Source organism: Artibeus jamaicensis, unplaced genomic scaffold (assembly GCF_021234435.1).
Source record: "Artibeus jamaicensis isolate MK-2021 breed Jamaican fruit bat unplaced genomic scaffold, CSHL_Jam_final scaffold_847, whole genome shotgun sequence".
NCBI lineage: Eukaryota > Metazoa > Chordata > Mammalia > Chiroptera > Phyllostomidae > Artibeus > Artibeus jamaicensis.
The window spans coordinates 11,148,667-11,175,514 of NW_026522057.1; the positions used below are offsets into that span (position 1 = coordinate 11,148,667).

General features: G+C 41.2%; 2 protein-coding genes across 7 annotated transcripts in view; one reads left to right on the plus strand and one right to left on the minus strand.

The window, feature by feature from the left end:
* RBBP4 (RB binding protein 4, chromatin remodeling factor) overlaps positions 1-11,650 on the minus strand; it is a 22,636-nt gene extending 10,986 nt beyond the window's left edge. Inside the window, exons 1-3 of the mRNA XM_053660128.1 lie at positions 11,495-11,650; positions 10,778-10,925; positions 6,216-6,361 (exon numbers count right to left, since the gene is read on the minus strand). Of these exons, the coding sequence (XP_053516103.1) occupies positions 6,216-6,361; positions 10,778-10,925; positions 11,495-11,510 (310 nt within the window). The 5' untranslated portion in view covers positions 11,511-11,650. The remainder of the gene's footprint in view (positions 1-6,215; positions 6,362-10,777; positions 10,926-11,494) is intronic.
* A 208-nt stretch (positions 11,651-11,858) lies between these two features.
* Positions 11,859-26,592, plus strand: ZBTB8OS (zinc finger and BTB domain containing 8 opposite strand). Of its 6 annotated transcripts, XM_037149803.2 has the most exons (8): positions 11,866-12,031; positions 12,247-12,395; positions 19,806-19,830; positions 20,318-20,439; positions 20,660-20,742; positions 21,750-21,802; positions 23,390-23,426; positions 26,300-26,592. In XM_037149803.2, the coding sequence occupies exons 2-8, from the start codon at positions 12,299-12,301 to the stop codon at positions 26,384-26,386; spliced, it is 504 nt and encodes a 167-aa protein (XP_037005698.1). In that variant the 5' UTR covers positions 11,866-12,031; positions 12,247-12,298; the 3' UTR covers positions 26,387-26,592. The 6 variants fall into 6 exon arrangements, with proteins under 6 accessions (XP_037005701.1, XP_037005698.1, XP_037005702.1 ...); XM_037149806.2 differs by lacking the exon at positions 19,806-19,830 and having other exon boundaries at positions 11,859-12,031; positions 12,247-12,399; XM_037149807.2 differs by lacking the exon at positions 12,247-12,395 and having other exon boundaries at positions 11,867-12,031.
* Positions 26,593-26,848: the final 256 nt, after the last annotated feature.

A 26,848-nucleotide genomic window follows, 5' to 3' on the forward strand; every position in this document is an offset into this window, starting at 1 on the left:
AAGAAATGTGTTAGGTAATTTCATCACTGTGCGCGCTCACACAGACCTAGATCTAGCCCACTACATACTCAGGCTGGCTATTAATATAGCCTACTGTTCCCAGGCTACAAACCCATAGAGCATGTCACTGTACTGAACACTGCTGGCAACTGGAACACAATCTTAAGTATGTATGTATCTGAACATAGAAAAGGTACAGTAAAAAATATGGTTTAAGGCTAAAAAATTGTACGCCTGTATGAGGCATTTATCATAAATGGAATTTGTAGAAATGGAAGTTGCTCTCGATTGGTGAGTGGTTGAGTGAATGTAAAGGCCCAGGACATTACTGTACACCACTATATATTTTGTCAACACCACTGTCCCACAAGATCTCCCCCTGCTTTCCTCTGACTGGGCCAGAAACAGAACACTGAAGTTGTCAATGCTGCTTCACAGACAGGGATGTGGATTGCATTGAAAATACAGAGGAAAGCTCTGGTTGGTGTGGCTCAGTGGATTGGGCCAGTCCGCAGATTGGAGTTGCTAGCCTGATTCCCAGTCAGGGCGCATGCCTGGGCTGCAGGCCAGGACCTCCGTTGGGGGCGCATGTGAGTTTCTCTCATGCATTGAAATTTCTCCCCCTCTTTTTCCCTCCCCCTCTCTAAAAAATAAAATAAAATAAATACAGAGGAAAAACTGGCTAGGTAAAGTCTAAATGACCATTAATAGTGGTTGTCAGGCCCTGGCTGGGTGGCTCAGTTGGTTGGAGCATCACCCCATAACCCAAAAGGCTGTAGGTCCAATTCCCGGTCAGGGCACATACCTAGGTTGAGGGTTCCATAAATGTCTGTCTGTCTGTCTGTCTAATATCAATAAACATATCCCCTGATAAGAATTAAAAAAAAAAAAAAGTTTCTGAAGGGAGTGAAAGGTGGCCTGAGGATCTGCAGGAATAAGAATCAAGATGGGAGAGATAGACATGGGATTGTTGTGGCAAAGTGTTTTCACTACCAAATGCTGGAGCAGGGTTCAGATTAAAGAACTTTGTGGTATTTATAAAAAAAAGAGTATTTAATATGGAGAGAGTGTAGAACTGTGGACTCAGTTATCTGGACTTTGGAAATTTGTTCTCAGTTTCATTAAACCTACCTGGCACAAAGGGCTCTCTCTTGTATTGAATTGATTAAAGAAATAAAACTTTTTTATGCTTTAACATCATTACATCCTGAAAATACTTCCAAAGCACAGGGACAGAATGGCTCCGCGCTACCACAGGAAGCTTTTACTGAAGTGGCAGTGACACTTAATATTTGCTAAGGTACATCCTGTGGATCTGGGTCTTTGTACAGGATCTTAGGTCCTTGACAAAGAATGTACAGCAATGTCCTTCGAAGGCTATTCGAACTAGAACTGGAAGGGCTACAGTCCTCTGAACATACAGCGGTACCTCGGCACACATCGTTAATTCATCCCCGAACTCATGCTGAGTGCTGAAACCGACGAGTACCAAACGACAAAGCACTCTTTTTTGCCGGGTGGTGTAATGACTTATACCAGTTCTAGCAAGTATGCAGAGTGCTGAGACATTTTTTTTTCCTCATTAAAAAATGTGATGTGTTCTGAAGCCAACAAGTACTGGTGTATGACTGTATATACTGCTGAGAGAACAGGATCCTCTGTGCTAACACAGCTCAGTGCCTGGCTGATTGGGATGTAATCTGTACACTCACAATTGAGGTGCTATGAGAGGGACTCTACTGCCAAGTCCCACAGATATTGTTCCTGTCATAGTGAAATAAAATTCCTCCCAAACCATACATCCTTCCATTTCTTACAAGGAAATTCAGCCCCGCTGTATTCTTATGAAACCACTATCATACATGTAGTTCATCCCTCACTGAAATGTCATTAAGTGGCACATGACTGTACAGTAAATTGAATGACCATCAAGGTTTAACTGTATTCCTATTTTGTTTCTCTTTATATAAACATATTCCTATTTTGTTTCTCTTTATATAAACAAACACTATTTTTAAAAAGACTTTATTTATTTATTTTTAGAGAGAGGGGAAAGGAGGGAGAAAGAGAGAGAGGAACATCAATGTGTGGTTGCCTCTCACGTGGCCCCTACTAGGGACCTGGCCCACAACCCAGGCATGTGCCCTGCCTGGGAATCAAACTGGCGACCCTTTGGTTTGCAGCCCATGCTCAATCCATTGAGCTACACCAGCCAGGGCAATAAACACTACTTTTAAAATCTGACGTCTAAATAATACAGTAAAACTGCCAGCTTGACAAATTTTTTAAAGGAATTTAAAAAAAGACTTTTTACTTATTTATCTTTAGAGGAGAAGGGAAAGAGAGAGGGAGAGAAATATCAGTGTATGGTTGCCTCTAGTGCATCCCCTGCTGGGAACTGGCCTGCAACCCAGGCATGTGCCCTGACTGGGAATCGAACCGTGGTTCTTTGGTTAGCAGGCTTGCGCTCAATCCACTGAGCTACACCAGCCAGGGCCAGCCTGACAAATTTGTACATAAGTATAATACACCAGAACCACAACCCATCAAAAATAAAGCATAAAGCCCCCACAAGGCACAATGGTGTCCCTCCTAACCAATACCCAACCCCCACAAACAAGGTAACCAGCATTCTGATTTCTCCCATACTGAGCCACTTTTTGAGCTCCTAAACATTCTGAAACTAAGGATAAATTCTAACATCCTGAGTCAAATAGTTATTTCACCATGATTTAATAAAAGCTTATTATATATAATCGAGACAAAAGACTAAAGATATCTTTTTAAAATACACCAAGTCAATTCCCAAACAAGTTGCTAAAAATAAACTTGTTGATATTTGAAGATCTTGGTAACATGATCTGAGGTAAAATTTTACATCTAATCTATTTTCAGGGCTTAAACTATGACTATAGCCAGGCTAAACCTAATATAAACACACAAATTCTTTCTAATGTCAAAACAGGCTTAAGGCAGTTTTTAGGTCTTTTGCTTTGAAAGTTCAATGCAAACTATCTTTTGAAGCTATCTGCTATCAATTTCCTCAAATCAAATAGGGTCAAGGAGATGATAATCAATTACAGTAGTTCAATCCAAGAGTCTAGGACATTTTATCTGACCAAGGAGAGACGTTAGGAAGCTACCTACATAACAACCAACCACCACTGTTGAGACCATATGGAGAAAGGCCTCCACCCTTTAAGCATCAAGCATATCTAGTAATCTGAAGATCTGGGGGGACAGGCTAAATGGGAGTAAAAAGGAGAGAAGAGGAAGGAATAGGAGATAATATGTTGTGTAGCCTTATGGCAAGTTATAAAATTCTTGAGTATCTGTTCCCTTGAGGATTAATTAAAGTGACTTACATAGTCATACAGATATACCATACACATTACTAGTATTTTTCATTGCTCCTTTACTATTCACTAGTATGAGGGATACAGGTATCATTGGAACATAACAAGTGAATTGGTTTGATGCCACTCAACTCAGCAGAAAAAGATTTCAGTATCTATATTAAAAGATGCCATTTCAAAAACCAATGGAGAAAATGGATTAGTCAGCAAATGGTATTTAAAAAGTTGCTAACCACTTAGAAAAATGCTTGGATCCCTATTCCATACCTAAACCAGAAGATTAAAGTTTTAATGGTCAAAACATAAATGTACAAGAAAACTACATCTAACTACTTATAAATTTTGAAATGACAAGCCTTTCAAATACTTGAAGGACACTGGAAGAAAGCTGGACAATTACAAACTTATAGCTAAAAAAAAAAATAACATATAGCTTCTAAGGACTCATGGACATGGACAACATATGGTGATTGCTAGGAGAGGGGGGTATAGGGGACTAAATGGTAGTGAAAAAATATAAGGATTAAATTTAAAAAAAAAATTTAAAGCCCCTAACTTCTAAATAAGCCTTAAGATTATAAAATAACTTGGAAAAATTACCTGCAATCTATTTATTGGGGATAATCTACCTTATACATAAAAAGATAACCCAAAAGAAAAAAAATGAGCAAAGAACATAAATGGGCAGGTCAAGATAGGCAAGTATTTTAAAATAACTTCAACATCATGAATAACTTAAAAAGCAAAGTCAAATAAGATTGCAGCATTAAGGTTAATGCTGGTGAGGGCATGGAGTAACAGAAATACTTCTGCTATTGGTGGGACTGTGAATCTTTTTGGAGGGCAATTTAGCACCGTCCATTATACTTGAAAATGTTCTTGCCCTATGATGAACATTACACTAGGAAAACTTATTCTACAGCAAAACTATGCCAGTTGCATGTACCTGAATTGTTTTTAAAGCCAAAAGATTGGAAACCACTTAAATGTCCATAAATAAAAACTGTTAGCTATGACTTAGTATACCGCCATGAAAGGGAGGTAGGGTCCCGTGTGCTTACACAGAAATTTGTCCAAGATACACCAGGGCAGAATAGAATATTCCATACTGTATCCCTGCACCAAGAAACATGTCTGGCATACAGTAAGTACTTAACATATCTTTGGAATGAGTAATCCAATAAATAAATCATTCATAAACTATGTTATCAATTTTTTAGTAATTTATAGGGAATAGGTTTATGGAGGTTCCCACATTGTTTTATATTTGCTTTGATATTAAAAAAAATTTTTTAAATTTCTTTTTAGAGAGGGGAAATGAGGGAAAAGAAGAGGGAAAGAAACATAGACATCAGAGAGGAACTTTAACTGACTGCTTCTTGAACACCCCCAGCCGGGGACCCAGCCTGCAACCCAGCCATGTGCTGACTATGAACCAAATCAGCAGCTTTTCAGCCCACGGGTCAGTGCTCAATGCACTGAGGCACACCGGCCAGAACTGCTTTGGTATTTTAAAATAATTTATTATATTACCAGAGTATTTGTTTTGTGTGTAAATAACCAAAAATCCTATTTTAGAAAACTTATCTTCATTATTCTCATCTAATAAAAGGCTAAGTTCAGTGTCGTTCTCCCTATCCCCCCATCACTAATCCTACCCAGAAAATAACTTCATAGTAATCAACCCCACAGTTACACACTTGGGTCAGAAACACAAAATGTTTGCTGACCTTTATCCTAAGCACTTATTTTGCAATCTCCATCACCCCAAGCTAAATACGCAAGGATCAAAAGATCAACTGCAGCCCCGACCACGTGGCTCAGTTGGCTGGAGCATCATCTTGTGTGCCGAAGTGTTGTGGGTTCAATTCCTGGTCAGAGCACATATTGGAAGCGGCCAACTGATGCTCCTTTCGCTCCCTTCTCATCTCTTTAGATTTAGGGGACGTATCCTCAGGTGATGATTAGGGAGAAGGATGTCCCTTAGCTACCTGAGTCTCCCAAATACTGAGTTAAATGTGCTTAAGAATATACCTTAAAAATAAACAAACAAACAAATAAATAAAGATCAACTGCACATTATGATCCTGGAAAATAATTGAAACCCAAAATAATTTAGATAAAATAGATTCTGCCAATCAGGAAAAATCTAAGATGATAAACATTAAACACCCATTTTGTTGAAGCATAAATCTCAACAAGAGCTTCACTTCCACTTCTCAGTAATGAGTTCCAGGACAATAAGAAAACTCACTCATTTTATCTCTTCTGTAAGGGAAAGTATCTTTCACGAACAAGTAAACCCTTAGGTTATCTCCTATAACAGCATGCAATCAAATGGCTCATTTAATTTTTATATATGTAGCAAGTGCCATGGTTCAGTCATTTCTACTACAAACCTGGAAAAGGGCAATTTAAGCCAGTGTTTCTCAATCTCTTTCCCATTATTGCCCCTCTAAGAAACCTTGTAAGACATTTTCCTGACACCCATGATGAATTTTAATACCAGATACTGTGTATATCTATTTATATATGCTATGTATACCTTTGCTTCATCTATTCAAAGAGTAAAACTGTTTTCACACACACATTCTTCTAAAACCAATTTCAATTCTAGAAACCTTCCCAGTACAAATTTTAGAGGAAGGTTTACAGAAAAGGCGCTGAATCAAGTATGTGTTATGTATGTCTTCTGACATCTAATGTATGTACTATAAACTCAGGCTTTCCAAAGCTTAAAATCTTGTTTCTATCTTGAGGTTTGTTTTTTTTTTCTATCAACTGTATATTCTTTTTATGGTAATTCAAAGATGAAAAATATAACCCATAGATTCCTTCTTTCACTTTTAAGATTCCTACCTCCTTTCTCACTGTCGTAGTGTGAAGCATCAAACTGAGCATCATCATTAGGGAGCTGCACACTGGCTATCACAAGGTGGTTTTGTTCATCCGACGTGTGTGTCCCCAGGACAAGCCGATGAATGCTGAAATCTTTCCCTTCTGGTCTGTAAGAGGAATACATGGTCACTATTCAAATTAGTACTAAAACAGACTTCAACATCAGTGACACACTTCTATGCAAAAGGCACAATTACAACCAGGTCTTGAGGGGAGAAAGTCATTTTCTCCTTTCAATGTAACTTCCATAGAGCCAAGTACAAGGAAGACTACAGAGCACTTCCAGGGAGGATGGGGCAATTAGGTAGTCATGTACACAAATGAGTAAAACACAAGTCAATGTACACTATATAGAAGGTGCACAATACAGAAGAAAAAGATTATTCTGTAATGAAGGAAGTGTTCATCAAACAGGAGATACTTGAGCAGGTCTCAAAATGAGATAAAACCTGGCAGAGTGGAACACGGGCTCTGTTAAAGACAAGTAGGTATTTTGGGAAAAGGGAACTGACTCTGGCAGGTGTGGCTCAGTAGGTTGGAGCACTGTCCCGTAACCAAAAGGCCACAGGTTTGGTCCCCAGGTGGGGCACATACAATCAATGTTTCTTTCACATCGATGTTTCCCTTCCTCTCTTTCTAAAAGCAATTAAGAAAATGTCAAGTGTGGATTAAAAAAGAAAAAAAGAAAGAAACTGAGCAAAGGGGAAGGTTAACAAAAGCACCAGAAATCTTGTTAAGCACTGCACATACCTGTGTCATTTAAATACAGTAACACTGTAAAGATGAAGCAACCCGCCTTAGATCATAGAAGTAAAAGAACTAGAGCAAGTGCAAATCTGGCTTAGGGATGGGAAAACATAGTGGGAGAGAACGCTAAAAAACAGATTAAACTCAAACTCTAAGAGAAAGTTCTGATGGGACCTCCAGGTAAAAGAATATACTCAATTTGGAACGTGTCACATTTGAGAAGCCAATAGAATAACCAGAGAAGACACCAGTAAACATCTTAATATTGAGAAGAAACCAGAGATTGGGTCTAAAATAACCAATCAGAATTCCTCTGTACAGAGGTGATAGACATCTATTATCTTAAATAGAAAAAGTAGCCCTGGCTGGTGTAGCTCAGTGGATTGAATGCTGGCCTGTGAACTGAAATGTCACAGGTTCGATTCCTAGCCAAGACACATGCGTGGGTTGCTGGCCAGTCCCCAGTTGGGGACACACAAGAGGCAACTACACATTGATGTTTCCCTCTTTCTCCCTCTCTTCCTCTCTCTAAAAATAAATAAAATTTTTAAATCTTTTTTTTATTACATAAAAAAAATAGAGTTAAAAAGAGGGCTCTCAACACAAAATTGACATTTGTATTTGGAAAGTTAAAAGAATCAGTCCTGGCTAGTGTGGCTCAGTGGACTGAGCACCGGCCTGCAAACCAAAGGGTCACTGGTTTGATCCCCAGTCAAGGCACATGCCTGGGTTGCAGGGTTGGATCCCCAGTATCTTTTATACATTGGTGTTTTTCTTCATCTTATTCCCTCCCTTCCCCCTTTCTAAAAATAAATAAATAATATCTTTAAAAAAAGAAAAGAAAGTTGAAGAACCAGGGGAAGGGAGGGAGGGAAGAATATTATAGAACTGCAATTATTTTTTAAAGGATGTGAATTTCAAAATAAGAACACTGGCATTAAAGATGCTTGGTTATAAATAATCTGCATTCTAAAAAAAACTAACATTGTTATGAGTAGAATACAAAAAAAAAAAAAAAGGAAGAAAAAAGGCAGGGTATTTGGATATCAAGTATTAAAGGTTTATTTGCCTAGATCTGCTAAAGCATAAAGCCATTAAAATACACAGATTTCAGCCTTGGGGAATTTAGTCTAATTCACTGCTTCCCAAGCTTACCTAATCACATTATATGAAAAGCCTTCATGTTCCAGGATTTAGTAGGTATGGGGTAGCCAATATTTGGGACACACTGGTCCAATGTAATTTAGCAGGTAACCAGTAAATCTGTAATCATCAACTACAGTCTTTCTCATCAAGTACTCTACCATAAGTTTAAGGGTTTGAAGTACCACTAAAAATTCCTGACAGAAAAAAAATCCACTTCTACTGTACTCAACTTAAGGAAAAAAAAAAAGGGGGTTTTATTTAGTTTTAGATAGAGGAGAGAAAGAGAAGGAAACATCAATCTATGGTTGCCTCTCTCAAGCTGCCCCGCCAGGGACCCAGCCTGCAACCCAGGCATGACCTGATTGGGACTCGAACCAGTGACATTTGGTTTGCGGTCTGCCACTCAATCCACTGCGCCACACCAGCCAAAGCTGTTTTAGCTATTTTTTTTTTTTTTTTTTTTTTATAAATTATCTTTTTTTTTTTTTTTTTAAGATTTTATTTATTTATCTTTAGAGGGGAAGGGAAGGAGAGAGGGAGAGAAACATCCATGTATGGTTGCCTTTCATGCGTCCCCTGCTGGGAACTGGCCTGCAGGGAACCTGCCTGCAACCCTGGCATGTGCCCTGACTGGGAATCGAACCGCGATTGTCTGGTTCGCAGGCCCGTGCTCAATCCACTGAGCTACACCAGCCAGGGCTGTTTTAGCTATTTTTAACTAAAAACAATTTTTTAATTGACTGATTGAGAGGAAGGAAAGGAGAAGAGGGAGGGAGGGAGGGAGAAGCGGGGGAGAGGGGGAGGGAGAGAGAGAGAGAGAGAGACACACACACACACACATACACATCTATTTGTTGTTCCACTTACGTATGCATTCATAGGTTGATTCTTTTATGTGCCCTGATAGGGGGTCTGAATCCAGAACCTTAGCATACTGAACACTAACTGAGCTACCCAGCTAGCTAAATAATTTCTTTTTCAATTACAGTTGACGTATATTATATTAGTTTCAGGTGTACAACTAAGTGATCAAACTTTATATAACTTATGATCACCCCAATAAACCTAGTTACTCATTTGGTACTACAGTTATGTTACTTACTGACTGCATTCCCTATGCTGTACTTCATATCCCCATGACTATTCTGTAACTACGATTTGTACATAATCCCTTCGTCTTTTTTACCCATTCCCAACTCTTCTTCCATCTGGCAACCATCAAAATGTTCTCTGTATCTATGAGTCTGTTTCTGTTCTACTTGTTTATGTTATTTTCTAGATTCCACATAAGTGAAATCATATGTTATCTGTCTTTCTGACTTATTTCACTCAGCACAAAACTCTCTAGGCCCATCCATGTTGTTCTATGTGGTAAGAATTCGTTCTTTTTTCTGGCTGACTCTGATGATCAGTTGAACATGGAAACCTGATAAAGAAGTTTCCAACTCTAAATTTCTAGGTATTATGGTTTTGTTTAACTACCTTAAGACAGATTTCCCAATTTCTTTAATGCCACTGCAAAGGTAGCAGTCTCATTTTTTAAAAAATAAATATTTTATTCCTTTTTAGAAAGAGGGAAACATCAATGCGAGAGATAGACTCTGATCCGTTGCCTCTCACATGCACCCCGACTCAAGGCTGAACCCACAACCCAGGCATGTGCCCTGACTGGAATTCAAACCCGAGACCTTTCAGTTTGCAGGACAACACCCAACCAACCATGCCACACCACTGAGGGCTTATTCTTAATACAAATTTTATCAAATATCTATTATTTGCTGAGCTGAAACACAGACTTCTAAAGACGAAAGTTTGAAGAAATTTACTTTTCAGTACACATAGCTTTTAAATGTTACTCTGAATACCAAAACAGTTTTGTAATAGAAAATTCATTACTCCAATAGGCATACTGGTTTTGCTAAAACCTGAGCCTTTCTCATACTAAGTTGGATGTACTTTTTCTTTCCTCTCATCATTTTGTTTTCCATTCTCATGGTGTTAATTTTTTCACTGTTACAGGTTATACACGTAAGTCAAGGAAAGGAAGGTATTTAAGTTTGTCTTAAGTGGCACCTAGACCCTCAATACATGTAAGCGAAATTAAATAATATTTTTTATTTCCACTATTAGACATAAGCTACCCATGAGTAAGAAATACATGTGATTAATCTCTCACATGTGAACCATCCCACCTTCAGGTGTTAGTTCTAAGCATCCTAAGTATCTCTCTAAAACTGCTCTCAGCACATGCAACTCTAATTATTAGGTACAACTAGACCGTGCTCCTTGCAGACAAGCACCATGTCACACTCGTCTTTGTATTAGCAGCTACAACCAATGACTGTGAGATTAAAAGGACTGTTTTGAAAGCTGACAATTTCCCACTATTATTTGGTACACTATAGTTACAACATGACTATTCAACCCAGTAACAGAAAAAGAGAACAGCATGTTCTCTCTTATCAGAAAAAATTACAAAGTAATTTTACTTTTCGCCCTAGGAAAAAAATGTCACCAATAGGTTCCGATTAGGTGCCCCCTAAGGGTGACTGGAGAGAAAAAAAGGTAAATAGACGTGACAAATCTACACTGAGGTCACCCCAAAATGATGTTCAAGAAATTCGTATCACCTGGTTACATCTGGAAGCCACTGTGCAGTTAAGCTGGGCCACTCCAGAGCGTGGGTCATCACCAAATCGTAAAGAAAAGGGGTGTTCTTTTTCCATATTTTGTACTCTTCGTTGATCACACGTTCCTCTACTGCGTCATCGAAGGCTGCTAAAATATTAAAAACAAACTAAGTTAGCGAACACAATAGAAATCGAGTAAACACTTCCAAAGCCACCCGTGGGACTCCTGAGTCTTGATAAGGGGCAGGTCTGTCCCTGCGCGGAGGCACTAACACGCCTCCGCCTTCGCGGGTCGTAACTACTCCCGGGTCGCCCGGGCTAGACACCCCGCCAGCCGTGCGGGAGCGGGCGCCGGGCCCCGGAGCACTGTTTAAGTTTACGGGACCGACGAAAAGGCCCGAGGACCGAGCCCCGGGGTGTTGCGAACCGGCTCAGGGCGCACCGGGAGAGAAGCAAGTAGACCGACAGGGAGCGTGAGGAAGGTCGGAACACCCGCAGGGGCCCCCCACCGCCAGCTTCACCCCTTTGCGCCGGGCCTCCTCTCCAAAGGAACTAGAGCGCCGTTAACCCGCCTCGCGGGGCGATTTCGCCTTCACGCCTTCAACGGTGCGGGCAGCACTCAGCAGAACCGGGCCTGCCCTCAGGGTTAGGCCGTGTGGAGGCCGCGGCGAAAGCCCGACACGCCCCGTCCTCTTTGGGTGGGTTCGGCACCCTCACCTTCCTTGTCGGCCATGGCGGGCAGGCAAGCCGGGGGTATCCCGAGGTCTACCGTTGCGGGAGGGGCGGGGAGTCTACTGGCGCTCGCTCTCCGCGCGGCCTCTATTGTTTCCTGCGGCCCCTGCGTGAGGGCTGACTAGCGTACCTTCGCGCCAACACCGGCCAATCGGGGCACCCCAAACGGCGAAGTGGGCGGGCAGTCGGCGTCTACAGCCTATCCAGACGTTCAGAATCGCTCGCCCTGAACCGAGGCGCGCTCTCAGCTCCTGCCCCGACGCGTCCCCGAGCGACTTCCTTCGAAAGAGCGCGCGCGCGCGCGCGCGCGAGCTGTTGGTGGGCGAACGCCCGTCCAGGGTCACGTGAGTGGTTTAATCCTCACGCTCCTGGGGGCAGCCATTTTCTTAAAGACTGTTAGGCTAACACCTCTTCAAAGTTCTCAAATGAATAATCTAGGTCTAGTATACATTCTGGTGTAGTTACCGACTGGGGCAGGAAGAAAAGGCTTCTATCATTCAGACCTACAAGTGTCTAACTCAGGTATTACTTATTCCTAAATCCCCCAATTTGTTTCCTTAGTATTTAGAACCATTTGTGGAGCAAGACCAGGAAATGGGGTATTGACTTTTAAAAGATGTTCTAGAAGCGCCAAAGACTGGAACGGAAGTCTTAAGGGATGAAGTACGCCCGAGACGTCTTGGTGCTTTAAGGGTGCATGCCAAGGGGCGGGATCTAAATCGGAATTTGTAAATCAGGGCCGAAGTCCAACTGGTGAAGGGCGGAAGTAGAGTGTCTATAGCTGCAGTCATGGCGCAGGAAGAGGAAGATGTTAGAGACTACAATTTGACTGAGGAGCAGAAGGCGATCAAGGCCAAGTATCCTCCGGTTAATCGGAAGTACGAGTGTGAGTAGGTGGCTCACTTCTTTCATCTCCTCTCCTTGCCCGGAGCTTCCGGTCTCGTTTACCAGTTTTCCCCAAAAGGTGCTTCAGACATGATTCCATTTCGCCCGGTGTTGTGGTCTCATTCGTACCTGTTGGGGGAATGCTGAAAGACAAAGCCACCCGGTTTGTGAGAGTTCAGGAAACATGGTCTCCCGCTTTTACAGTCTCTTGATTTTTTCCTACATGTGCCTAATCGCATTTATTTTGTGGGAATCCAATGGGGTGTTAATTCTGAAGATGACCTTATTTGCAAGCGTTTGAGTGATTGTCACCCCTTGGTATCTCTAACAGTAGGATAGAGTGTGGCCAGGTTCTCCCTAACTCATGATTCTCTCACTTAGAAACAATTTTTTTAAAGTTACTTTTTGTAGGTCCTATATGTGATTAAAAGTTCAAAAAGCAAAGCAAATATGTATTGAAAAGTTTTCAGGGCTTATCCCAAGCAACCTAGTCTCCCTCACTAGATTCAGCCTGTTTACATCCAAAAGACGTTCTAGCATTTACTTTATTCATCCAGTATCCAGTTGAGGCACATTTATAATATTTTCACTATTTAGCTGTTAGACACAACACAGCTGGGAATACACTTGTACATCCATTGTTTTGCACATGTGCAAGATTATATGTAGGTTTCGGTTCTAAAAGGTACATTGCTTTGTCAAATGTGTGCATTTTTAACTTCAAAATTATTGCCAAATTGTTCTCCATTGAGGTTCTGCCCTTTTGTCCACTCAGTAGTATGGCACCAGTGTACCTCTTGCCTCCCAATTACAACATTCACTAAAATGCAGTGAGTAAGAATGAGAGGAAAAGTACAAAATAGTTTGTTTATTGTACAGAGAAAACCTGTTGCCTAAAAATCCTGGTAATATTTTTTTTATGTTATGCATCATGACTACATCTGAGAAGATGACTGTGCATTTATGTAAATTACTTTAATCTATTTACCCATAATTGTATCTTTGCTTTCCAGGAATAAATCCTACTTGGTCATACTGGATTTTAATTGCCAACATTTTGTACAGAATCCTTGTATTGATGAATAAATTTGAAGATTTACTTGGTTTTATTAGATGACTCATGCCTTGGGCAGCATCCCAACTAGCAAATAGAAGGAAGCTCTGAAAAGATGTATAAAAAAGAAGGTTTTTGCCTGGCTGGTATAGCTCAGTGGATTGAGAGCAGGCCTGCAATCCAGAGGGTCACAGGTTTGATTCCCAGTCAGGGCACATACCTGGGTTGCAGGCCAGGTACCCAGTGGGGGCCATGTAAGAGGCAACCACACCTTAATGTTTCTCTCCCCTTCTCCCTCCCTTCCCCTCTCTAAAAATAAATTTAAAAATAAATAAATAAAAATTATTTTTTTAAAGAAAGAAGGTTTTCATAGGCAGAAACTGGTTTGACAAACTTACTAACAAAAGACAACAAGAGATTGTTTCAGGCAAGGGCATCTTTCTTTGGGGCAAGGGCGGTAGGGTCTTGCCAGGCGGATTACCTCACCAGATTGAACAGGAAATTTCAGACTGATTGGTTTAAGGTCACATTCCTGGGTAGGGCTGAAATTAATCTTGGTTTGGGATCCTGAAGCCAAGGGACTTACTTCACCCTGGGCCTGTTTTCTGTTTCTTTCTTCGTCTTTGTTTTTTTTTTTTAAATATGCTGAGGCCTGTTTTTCCTCTGTGACTCAGTTTGGTTGTCATCTCGTTCATTCAGAAGTATTTTTGAGAACCAGTTGTGTATAAGGCACTGAGTAGAAATTGGGAATAAAAGAATGAACAAGCAAGTATAGATTACTCTTATTTTTCTGGTACTAAAGTGTTAAGTCTTGTTTCATTTAGAAAATCTTACCTGCACCCCTTAGTCTAGACTCCGTTATCTCTTATGTTCTCCTATCATACTGTTACCAGTATCACAAGGAGAAGAGTTTCCTGAGACCCCCCATGGGAAGATGAGACTCTGTGGTATGGTTTATCGATGATGTAAAATTAAGGGGATTGCCCTCCTGAATTTCCAATGTCCTGTCTCCATCTGTTTCTCCACGGAAGAAGTCCAATCTTGTCCTCAGCAAAGCCAAAACAAAAGCCAGTTTCCAGAGTTTCTGCTCCATACTCAAGTCCAGTCCAGTCCAGCATCTGGCCCCCTTAGCGTGTGTTTCCAGCTGCAGCCCACTGCTGTGCTGCAGTATTAAGGTTCCCTCTTGGAGCCTGCACGTGGAGGCCACACAGCCGCATGGCTACGAAGAGAGGACATGTGAACGCATGGGACAAACATGGATTTCCAAACAAGACAGAGCTTTGTCCCTTTGGAGCCTGCAGGTGGCTGCTAAGTGGTCTCAGTCCCCATCCAGGTAGCTTAGCTTGTTTCCAGCTGATCCATTGGAGTTCATGTGGCTGCCAGGCATGAGGCTGCTAAAGTCATGGCTATGGAGAGAGAAATGCACTGTGGGATGGTCAAGAGAGGAAGAAAGTTCTTTGTCCCCCTGGAGTTATAACCAGGAGCTTGGGTTTGGGATAGACCAGGTGCTTTCTCAAAGTAACCGACCAACTTCCCAAGTTTTCATGGGCTTTGGATGGGTTTACACCCCCTAGTTAGACTGACAGGCCTCTGTGGTTCAGCACCTCCTCTTGCCCCCCCCCCCCCCCAACAATCCAGTATCAGAGGCAGGGGTCTGGAGGACTGTTAATCCCCTCCCGTTTTAAATGGAGAAAGGAATTGAGGGAGAAGATGGAGCTCAGTAGACACCAAGAAGTGAAAATTTTTTAAAGTTTGGGTTAGTGTAAACTCAGTGTTTGCTAGCTGGCAGTTGCAAAGTTCGGATTGTGTCCTCCTGCTCCCCTCCCCAGACAGAGACCTTCCTGGTGATTACATTTCAAAGGAATGGCTCTGGAGTCCTTGAGAAAGACACTTCTGAGCTGTAAAAGATAAAATATTTACAACGTAAATCCTTTTTAGTCAATGCTCTAAGATAGGGAGGTCAAGGGCTTGTGGTCAGGTGCTGGCCAGAACAAACAGTGAATTCTTCTGGCTGTGTTGCAATTTCTCAGGCAGGCATTGTAATGCGGGGTATGGGTAGGGGTAAGCACTGCAGTCCTAGGAAGGTGGGTGGCTTTAGGCTGCTAGAAGCCGTGCTCAAGCCGTGCCACTCTCAGTGCAGAGGGGTTTGGATGGAGTCGTTAGGTGCTGAGACTTCTGTAGTTTTCACTTAAAATATTTTTTTCTTTTTTTAAAAAATTTTTTATTGATTATGCTGTTACAGTTGTTCTATTCCCCCTTTCATTCCCCTCCACCCTACCCCCCATCCCCACCATTACCCCCCCTTTAGTTTATGACCATGTGTCTCAAGTCCTTTAGATTCTATATTTCCCATGCTATTCTTGCCCCCCCTTCTGTTTTCTATCTGTGCTACTTATTTTCTGTACCTTCTCCCCCCTTCTCCTCCTCCCACTCCCCTGTTGCTAACTCTCCTTGAGATCTTCATTTCTATGTTTCCACTCCTGATCTAGCTGTCCTTTTAGTTTGCTTTTGTTTTAGGTGTGGTTGTTAATAACTGTGAGTTTGTTGTCCTTTCACTGTTCATGTTTCTTTAACTTCTTTTTCTTAGATAAGTCCCTTTAACATTTCATATAATAAGGGCTTGGTGATGATGAACTCCTTGAATTTGATCTTATCTGAGAAGCACTTTATCTGTCCTTCCATTCTAAATGAAAGTTTTGCTGGATAGAGCAATCTTGGTTGTAGGTCTTTGGATTTCATGACTTGGAATACCTCTTTCCAGCCCCTTCTTGCCTGTAAGGTCTCTTTTGAGAAATCCGCTGACAGTCTGATGGGGACTCCTTTGTAGGTGACTGTCCCCTTAGCTCTTGCTGCTTCTAGGATTCTCTCCTTCATTTTAATTTTGGCTAACGTAATTATGATGTGCCTTGGTGTGTTCTTTCTTGGGTCCAAGTTCTTTGGGACTCTCTGAGCTTCCTGGATTTCCTGGAAGTCTATTTCCTTTGCCAGATTGGGGAAATTCTCCTTTATTATTTGTTCAAATAAGTTTTCCACTGGTGGCTGTGCCTTTCCCCCTTCTGGTACCCCTATAATTCGGATGTTGGAGCATTTAAAGATGTCCTGGAGGTTCCTAAGACTCTCCTCATTTCTTTGAATTCTTGCTTCTTGACTCTTTTCTGTTTGGCCATTATTTGCTTTCTTCTGGTCCAATCCATTGATTTGAGTCCCAGTTTCCTTTTCTGTGCTATTGGTGTCCTGTGCAATTCCATTCATTTCAATTAGTTTCGCCTTCATATATTTGTCTAATTTGTGGGTATAATCAACAAGTTCTGTGAGGATCCTGATGACCAGTGTTTTAAACTGTGCATCTGAGAGTTTTGCTATTTCTTCATTGCTTAGATCTATAGGCTCTGGTGCTTTGAGATCTTCCTGCGCCATTTTTGGTCTGTTCTGCCCTTTAAGTGTGAGAAGCGGCGCCTTGGACTCCCAGGTCGCTGGGTTGTGACGCTGTATGTGGGGGCGTGGTCAAAGCGGGGAAATGGCGACCCCCTCTGCTGTTTCTCACAGCTGGGTGAAGATTAGCATCTTAGGTGGTTCACCTGGGCCGGGCCACTCAGAGTCGCTGGGTTATGACGCTGTATGTGGAGGTGGGGTCAGAGCAGGGAAATGGCGGCGCCCTCCACTGCCGCTTGCCACGGGACCCGCAGGGCCCCGGTCCAACCGCCCACTCCCTCGCCCGTCCACCTGCGCACAAATGCGCGACCACAGTCAACACGCAGCACCGCTCCTCCGTTGTCTCCCCCACGGTCGCTCGCTCGGTCGCTCACTAGGTCCAACCCTGCGCCTGGATTCCGCGTGCCTGGATTCCGTGCGCCTGACCGAGTCCTCCTGTGCAACCCCGCCTCACCAGCTGCTGGTTTCGCCCCTTACCAGTCAGGCTGAAGAATTTGTTAACGGACTTCCAAAAAGTTCAATTTTCCGTGTTCTGGCTGTGTTTTCTGTTGCTAATATTTAGTTGTCTCTAAACTTGGTTGTGTGAGAAGGCACGGCACATCCACTTATGCCTCCATCTTGGCGGAAGTCTCCTTCACTTAAAATATTTTTGAGATTCATGTTAATATAATATCAGTAGTTCACACTTTTTTTATTGCTGAGTAGTATCACATTATATTCATCAGGTTTGGGTTGTTTTTTTTTAGATTTTATTTATTTATTTTTAGAGAGGGGGCAGGGAGAGAGAAAGAAACATCAACGTGTGCTAGATACATTGATTGGTTGCTTCTCATATGCCCCATACTGGGGACCTGGTCCACAACCCAGGCATGTGCCCTAGACTGGGAATCGAACCAGTGACCTGTTGTTTTACAGGCTGGGACCCAATCCACTGAGCCACACCAGCCAGGGCATCCTCAGTTTGTTTTATCTATTCTCTCGACAGACATTGGGTTTTGTTTTTTTTTTAAAGTCTAATTCTTTTTAAATTTATTTTATTTATTTATTTTTCGAGAGAGGGGAAGGGAAGGAGAAAGAGTGGGAGAGAGATATCAATGTATGGTTGCCTCTCGTGCGTCCCCTGCTGGGAACTGGCCTGCAACCCAGGCATGTGCCCTGACTGGGAACTGAACCGCGATACTCTGGTTCGCAGGCCCGCGCTTAATCCACTGAGCTATGCCAGCCAGGCAGACATTGGGTTTTAATCTTGAGGAATAAAATTGCCATGAATATTCTTATATGTCTTTGTGGATACATGCTTTCATTTCTCTAGGGTTAATACTAGTCACTTTCTTTTAACTGGTTTGTCATCTCTGTTGGTCATGAGCCCCTTCGTGCCTGAAATGTTTGAAATCCTCAGTAATATAGCTGAGTAAATTAGCGATGAGTTTGAACCTCGAGTGCCACCACATGACAATGTGTTATGGTGGAAAGTGCATTCAGTTGGGAGTCAGAAAAATCTCAATTCCAGCCCTAACTCTACCTCTAATCCACAGTGTAGTCCTGAACAAGTCACACAGTGTCTGGGTTTCGGGCTGCTTCTTGTAAGTAAAAGAATTATATTAAATGATCTCTAAGACTCACTTTCATCCTGAATATTCTGTGATTTGGAGTGGGAAGAATTGATGAAAGCTATACCACAGGTGAAGAGTAGACGGAAGTGTTGACATAACAGATCCAGGGGGAGCTTGCTATAGTAGCCGTTGTTACTTACCAGTATTCCTGGGAGACTATCAGGGAAAAGCTCCTAATACTTATCGTAGAGTTTACTTTCTAAAACCGTTTTATCAGCCAACTAGATCATCAAAGAGTTCGTCAAATGCTAGAAGTCGACAGGTAAAAAAACCTGGCTCTTGTTTTAAAAAACCCCAAAACTATTTTATCTAGGATTTGGCTAACCGTGCATGAAAAGGTGAAGCAGGGAAATCTGGAATTTCATATCTTTGATGGTGATATAGTTCCTAGAATTTTGATCATTCATACAGTAGATACCAGTTTTATGATTACATTCAAAAGGAAAAGTAACTATCAGGAAATGACATTTTTAAAAAAAGATTTTATTTATTTATTTATTTATTTTTAGAGCAAAGGGAAGGAGAGAGTTAGAGAACCATCAATGTGTGGTTGCCTCTCAGTGGTGAGAGGCACTGGGGGTGGTGGCCCCCACTGGGGACCTGGCCTGCAACCCAGGCATGTGCCCTGACTGGTAATCGAACTGGTTCGCAGCCCACGCTCAATCCACTGAGCTACATCAGCCAGGGAAGGAAATGACATTTTTTTAAATTGAGAAACTGATGTATTAGACACATTTTAGGTCACCTAGAAGACCAGCGCCTCATTGCTTTCTAGAACTTGTCATTCTTTTAAATGTAAATTTTGAGATTAAAAAATAACCTTTTAGCCCTGGCTGGTGTGGTTCAGTGGATTGAGCACAGGCCTGTGAACCAAAGGGTCCTGGTTCGATTCCCAGTCTAGGGCACATGCCTGGGTTGTGGGCTGGATCCCCAGTGCAGGATGTGCCAGAGGTAACCACACATTGGTGTTTCCCTCCCTTTCCCATTCTCTAAAAATAAATAAGTAAAATCTTTTTAAAAAATAACCTTTTAACATTAATATGCTAATATTTATTGTATCACTATTAGTTGTTTAGCCATTTGTTTAATTTATATTAACAGAATAATAACTGTAAATGCCTAGAAGAAATTTTAAAAATTAAAAAATAATCCTTAATAAAGCAGTTAACTTTTGTGTAAATGGATAGCATAAGGTGTGATCTACCCACATTTTCTTTCTCCAAGGTTGGTGTCAGCAATGAATGAGAGTTCTTTTCTTGTGATTAGCAAGTCCAGTTTAGTTGCTCATAGTGTTTTCCATTCTCTCCCTCAGATCTGGATCATACAGCGGATGTCCAGTGAGTATAGCTGGAATTGATGCCTTTGAAACCATGTGCTTAAATAAGAAGGCTGATGTTTTTGCCCTGGCTGGTGTGGTTCAGTGGATTGAGCACAGGCCTGTGAACCAAAGGGTCCTGGTTTGATTCCCAGTCACGGCACATGCCTGGGTTGCAGGCCGGTTCCCAGCAGGGGACTGATGGGAAGCAACCACACATTGATATTTCTTTCCTTCTCTCCTTCCCTTCTTCTCTAAAGATAAATAAATAAAATCTTTTTTAAAAAAAGGCTGATGTTTTCATCTTGATGTTCCCCATTTTAATTTTTCTTATTCATGTTCCTTTAGAACATGAAAATGATGGCTTAAAAGCACCCAGTTTCAGTGCCATTAAATTGACTGAAGGCCTTTGGTTTTGTATTTATCATACTGATTTTATTTTGACTTTCAGTCAGGTTTCCTCTCTTGCAGTGGGTTATATTACACAGGGCATGAATGTCTTTCTTCAGGTTACACGCATGGGGAGATACTCTGGAGGAAGCATTCGAGCAGTGTGCGATGGCCATGTTTGGTTACATGACAGATACGGGGACTGTGGAGCCCCTCCAAACAGTGGAAGTGGAAACACAAGGTAACCAGTTTATTTACAGGGAAGAATTATTATACAAGTGTGCAGTATTCTGCATAATTGCAGAATATTTTCACACTAAGGACAACAAAACTGATTATGAGCGTGTTCTTCCTCTTGCAACTTGCCTAAGAAATTCATTGTGCTTTTAAATTCAAACAAGTTTTTAGAGATGAGAATTATTAAACATCATACTATTATGGTTCTTTTTGATTCTGTGTAGGAGATGACTTGCAGTCTCTTCTGTTTCACTTTTTGGATGAGTGGCTTTATAAGTTCAGTGCTGATGACTTCTTCATACCCCGGGTAAGCAAGGATTTTTTTTTTTTACTGAGCATGTGGGTTCTTAGTTCATATTTTAAAATGGCACGAGTGATTTAAAGTAGAACATGTGGCGTAAAACCAAGCCATAGAGATACGTAACAGTGATACTGATAGGCAGAGATTGTAACGACCATAGGCTCTCTGTGGTTAACCTGAGTCTGCCCATGTATATGTCATTTGTATTTCAATCTCTTAGTGTATACTTGTCACCAGTCAGGATTCTGCAGTAAGAATGCATTTACTGTCTTTATCAACACTTTATGTCTCCCAAATTTGAGCTATATTTTTTTGTCCATTTACATGTTCCTTTTGTCCCATTTGAAATTTAGCAGCTCTGCCATGTTGGCCTAAGTCAAAAAATTGGTCCTTTTAGTTTTCCTTAATGTGAAAAAGAAAAAGCCATAAGGAGATTGCTTGTTGCCATCAACCTCTGGAAAGGAATACCTCTCCAGATTCACTGTTCTGGAGCTCACATGGCTCCTCCTTGCTCCCCTAATTCCTCGTTCTCTCCCTTTCCAGCTCCCTACACACACCCTTCCAGCTGGGTCATTCGTCTTACAGAGTTCAAGTGCCTGAAGTATTACATAAAAATGGGCTAAGAGTTCTGTCCATTATACCTCAATAAAGTTGAAAAACATAGGCTGAGAGTGTTTGAAATCCTAGGTCATCCTCTGTTTTACAGAAAAATTCTTTCGACTTGTTTTTAGATTGTACATTTTAAAGAATACCTCCCTTGAATATATAAGAACAAAACATTATTTCCTTGAAGTATATTTAATTTATTGTTCTATTTTTTTAAAATTTTATTTAGTTATTTTTCAAGTACAGTTTTCTACTATTTATTGTTCTATTTTAGTTAACGTTTTAATTTTCTTTGCATAATAGAAGTTGTATGCTGTTACCTAGAAAAGGTGATAACCTAGACACGTGTTTAGTAGATGGTCTGTAATGAACATTTCTTTTTAATTAAAATTTTTTTTCCTCTTTAGGAAGTAAAAGTACTTAATATTGATCAAAGAAGTTTCAAATTACGGTCAATTGGGTGAGTTTAAAAAATTTTTTACTAGCAGGTCATGAAAGATACTAAGTCACATTGGTCACTGAACTCAGCAGACAGAAAGTCAGAAGACCAAGTGCATGTCAGTAGTAGGGCTGTTCAGCTGGTTAAGTGGGTTAAGGTTTGTTAACACCGAGGAGGGAGAGCTCACAGGACCAGAAACTTGTCAGGACAGACTTGATTGGAGTTGTCAAAGCTAACCACCAATTTATTGATTTTTATCACAAAAAATACATAATTGCTAGTTCGCTTCGATATATGCATAAAGCCTAGCTTGGTGATGGGCACCACTGATTTGTCAGTTTTCACAGATCCTCACACCTGGACTCCATTCAGAGCAGTTTCTTCTATTATTCTTTTCTTCCAGAGTTCGTTAACACTTGATTAGGTCACTTCGATTGCGCTTGGTGTTTCCCAAGTCATTAGTTACTTGGTATCTTTTATGTTATTTTTTTTTAAGATTTTATTTATCTTTAGAGGGGAAGGAAAGGAGAGAGGGAGAGAAATATCAATGCGTGGTTGCCTCTCATGTGTCCCTTGCTGGGAACTGGCCTGCAACCCAGGCATGTACCCTGACTGGGAAATGAACCGTGATACTCTGGTTCGCAGGCCCGCGCTCTTTTATGTTATTTTTATGTAAAACCTATCTTTTCCATTTTATGTTGAATTTTATTTCATTTGCTTTTGTAAAGTGAGGTCTTTTATTAGCACCACTTTTTTGGGGGGTGGTGGGTGAAGAAATAGGCTTGTCCAGGGTACTTAGCTAATAAATGGTTGAACAAAGTTTTAAAATTTTCCTCTTTCTACTACTGCTTACTGCTTCTACTACTGTGATCTTCAGCCACATTAGTGTTGAAGGGAGAGAGGACACTTAGTTCTAGCCATGCTCTAGGAGAATGGGTGCCTTTGTAGGGCGTTCCACATACAGACATGGGCATTTTTTAAAAAGTTATAAAATGCAAACCAAGTTCAGACCATAGTATAGAATCTATTATTTTGCCTTATTTTGTCTTCTCCGGTGGGACATGGTATTTTATTAGTTCTGTATCCTTGAGTACAGAGAACATTTTGGACATGCTACCCTATTATGAAATAATATTCAAGAGTGTTTATTGAGAATCTGTCTATGCACACTATATTGGGGTACATTTTTTTTAAGATTATGACTTTGTTTAAATGGCTGTTGCACATAAGTCCCTCAGTAGCTGTATCCACTGGCAATTAAAATGAACTTTATAGCTTCTTACCCCTTCCATCTCTTGGCTTTTTGGTATCTTAACTACATTTGTAAGGCTTATTTTAAAATAGGTGAATAGGGGGAGGATGTGGAGGGAGTTGGAGGGTATGGGGGCACAAATGCTGACGGATAGAGAGTTGACTTAGGGTGGTAAACACACAGTACATTACACAGATGTCATGTTGTAGAACTGTGCACCTGAAAGCCTGTAAATTCTGTTAACCTGTGTCACCCCAATAAGCTTAATGAAAAGGAAAAAATCAAATGAAATCTGTGAAGAGAGACAAACAGCAACTCTTGGACATCTTAATTATGCTTTAATTTTCCTTCTCAAGGTGGGGAGAAGAATTCTCATTGTCCAAGCACCCTCAGGTACGTTTCTACTCCAGTCATTAAAAACATTTTGTACTTCCTTACCATAAAGTTTCGTGTATGTGACAGTAAACTTCAATGACTTTTAATAAATTGGTATAAAGTGGTAAGTTTTTCTCAACTGTCGTTGACCTCTTTGGGCACATTTTGTTAAAGCACTGTGATTTCACATACCTGGTTTGGTGGATTAAAAGTCAGCAATTAAGTATCGCGGTTCGATTCCCAGTCAGGGCACATGCCTGGGTTGCAGGCCAGTTCCCAGCAGGGGACACACGAGAGGCAACCATACATTGATGTTTCTCTCCCTCTCTCCTTCCCTTCCCCTCTGAAGATAACTAATTAAAATCTTTAAAAAAAAAAAAAACTTGTTTAAAAAAAAAGTCAGCAATTGAGTTTGAGGGTCAGGTTTGTTACTGGTCATTGTGGACTTGAAAAATAAGTCCCTTGCCTTTTGGAGCTTTGGTTTCTCCCTCTGTGAGGAAGGTTTTGGACTAGATGTTCTCTAAAGGACCTTCTACCACCTGGTCCTCTGTATCTGCCAGCTTGTATGGCTTCACTCTGTGTCATCAAATCTGTTGGAATCGGGGAGACAGAACTTTCCTGTAAAGGGCCAGATAATGTTTAAGCTTTTGTGGGTAGAGTGATGGAAGAGCCACCCCCACCTCACCTTTTGTGTTGTAACACAGTAGCCGCATAGACAATACACGAATGAATGAATGCAATCGTGTTCCGGTAAAACTTTATGGGCCTTGAAACTTGAATTTCATGTCATTTTCATATGTCATGGAATATTTTTTTTGGATTTTTTTCCCCAACCGTTTAGAAATGTAAAAACCATCCTTAGTTTGTGGGACTGTACAAAAACAGGTGGCAGGTTGGATTTGGCCTGTGATTAGTGGTTTCCTGACCCCTGCGTTCAGGTCAAGGAGATCTAAATTACCTGGAGGTGATTAGGAAATGCTGGTATCATTTCTTCAACTTGTCACTTCATATAAGATGAAATGAAGGCTGGTGCAGTATCTTCGAGAGAGAGAGAAGCATAGAATGAAAAGAAACCAGTAGTGGGGAGCATATGGATTGAAAACATTATTTTTGTAATACAAGTGACACATGGGGTTTTTTTGAACATGTTATAATTGAGAAGTTTATTAGACATCCAAATGGATATGTCAGATAATAGGCATTTATGTATAGAATGACTTGTTCGGGAGAGAGGTGTGTCTGGACATACAGACTTTCTGTGTCATCACTGAATAGATGGTTGTTCATAGTCACAGGACTAGATAAAGTTACCAGGGAGGCAGGGGAGCTGAGCGAGAGTAGGAGAGAGGACCGAACCCTGAAGGCATTAGGTTTGGGCCCAAAAAGGAAAAGAGGGAGAAGAAGGCCTAGTGAGGGGAGCAAGAGAAAGGGGCAGCCCGGGAAGCTAGATAGCTAATGCTCTTAAGGTTGCTCAAAGATTGAGTAAGGTAAGGACAGAGAATTGACCTTGGATTTACTAATCAGTGGAATAATGTAACTATTTGGGGTAGGTCAAAGAAGGACTCTGAGTTGGGAAAGTAGAGGCAGTATATTGAGACAGTTCTTTTGATGACTTTGCAGAAAGGGGGAACATGTAGTAGCTAGAGGGGTATGTGGCTGGTAGGGAAGTTTTGTGCTTTGCCTCGTATTAGCTGGAAGGTTTTGTAGCATGATTGCATGCCAAGTGGAAATAATCTAGTATATGGGGGGAAATTGATCATGCTGAAGAGGAAGAGTGATTTTAGAGCAAAGATTTAAGTTGTTAAGGGCTAGGGGTTGGGGGTCAGTAGAGTCTTGAAGTGAAGTTGGCCTTCTCATAGGAGCAGGGACTGGCCATTGCAACGGGACAAAAGGCTGATGGGAGTACAGATACAGCAGGGTGGCAGATTTGTGGTGGTGGTGGTGGGGGAGATGAATCACTTCTTACTGATTGTTCTTGTTTTTTCTGAGAAAGCCCAGGTGAGAGAGAGAGAAAATGAAAGACGGAGGCTAGAGGTAAAGATGTGAAATTTCAGTTGCCTCAGAGTGAGAAAGTGAATTTTGTGGTAAATGTACAATTGGATTACTGGTCAGCGCTGAGTACCCTTTTGAGAATTGTGGGAGACTTTTAAGGTGGTATCAGTCTGCATGGTGTGTGCTGCCGCAGGCAGAAAGTTGAATTTGATCGAAGTGCTTGTTCCCCCGGGGTTTATGGCAGAGGGGAAAAAGCAAAGGCAGGTGCCATTCAGACCTGTCTAAAATCCCTGGATTTCTTTGGTGCCACAGAGCTGGCACGTGCCAGCCCCCTAATTCTCTGGTGCATTTTGTGGTGAACAGGGTTATTATAAAAGGAACTAAGAGAACATCAAATACTGTGTTTCTGAACTGGAGCAGGTCATTGTCATGTATGAGAAACATGTGGAGAGAGAACCCTCCAAGGTACAGTGAATATTGGCAGCTGAAGGGAGACTAGACCGAGTTCCTAGGGCCCAGGTTAGACTGCAAGGAGGAAGTCTTCAGAAGGAACCCCAAGCAAATAGGAGGAAAGTTTGTGTTCTTCGATTTGTGGATTTGATAAATGGAAAAAGCCGATGCCCGGAGAGGTCGGACAGCTTCTGTACCCAGGTGGAAACAAAGGCAGGATTAGAGTTCCATCTCCTGACTGCAGTTCAGTGCTGTTTCTACTGTGCGCGTGTTGTTTTTGTTAGATCACTGTGTAATACTATATCAATTTGATAAGTAATTGTTCACTGAGTTTTTAGTTTCTCAAAATAATAAAATTTTGACTTTCTGCCAGTTGTTCTAGAGTTAATGATTCTGATTTCAATGTCCTTTTTTTTCCTATTTGTCTTTTTCTCTAACCCCAACTTTAGGGAACTGAAGTCAAGGCAATAACATATTCAGCAATGCAGGTCTATAATGAAGAGAAGCCAGAAGTTTTTGTGATCATTGACATTTAAGATACAAAAAACAAACAAAGCCTCCTATGAAGAACTGTGTTTTCTCTTCTTTTTGAGAAGATACCATGATATAAATTCTACAGTCTGATGATACATGATGATATGCACAACAAATTTTTGACTTAAAAGTGTAACTTTCACAAATGGAAAATCAAGGCATAGCCTTGGTTTGTGTTAACTAAATATTCAAATGCTAAAGAATTCTTCAGGTGGCAAGTATGGTTCCTCATTTGTTCCCTGCCATAGCAGCAGGTGCGCACATCCTTCCAGTGGAATGCCAGCACTCCAGCCTGGTCCAAAAGTGGATCGTATTGATGCTTTCTTGTTTTCCCATAAGAAAACTTAGTGCCCTTACAAATGGTTCCTTCCTTCTATTAAAGCCAGTATACTTATACAGTTAGAGAACACCACCAGTGTGTAAGATAAATGTCGATTGGTTGCCTCTTGCATACCCCCAACCAG

What these genes read in the sequence shown, in the direction of transcription:
- ZBTB8OS (XM_037149803.2), top strand. Translation starts at nt 12,299, where the DNA reads ATGGCGCAGGAAGAGGAAGATGTTAGAGACTACAATTTGACTGAGGAG. An exon ending in GATCATACAGCGGATGTCCA is followed by an intron (nt 19,831 to 20,317) that starts GTGAGTATAGCT and finishes GTCTTTCTTCAG; the next exon opens with GTTACACGCATGGGGAGATA. An exon ending in TTCAAATTACGGTCAATTGG is followed by an intron (nt 21,803 to 23,389) that starts GTGAGTTTAAAA and finishes TTCCTTCTCAAG; the next exon opens with GTGGGGAGAAGAATTCTCAT.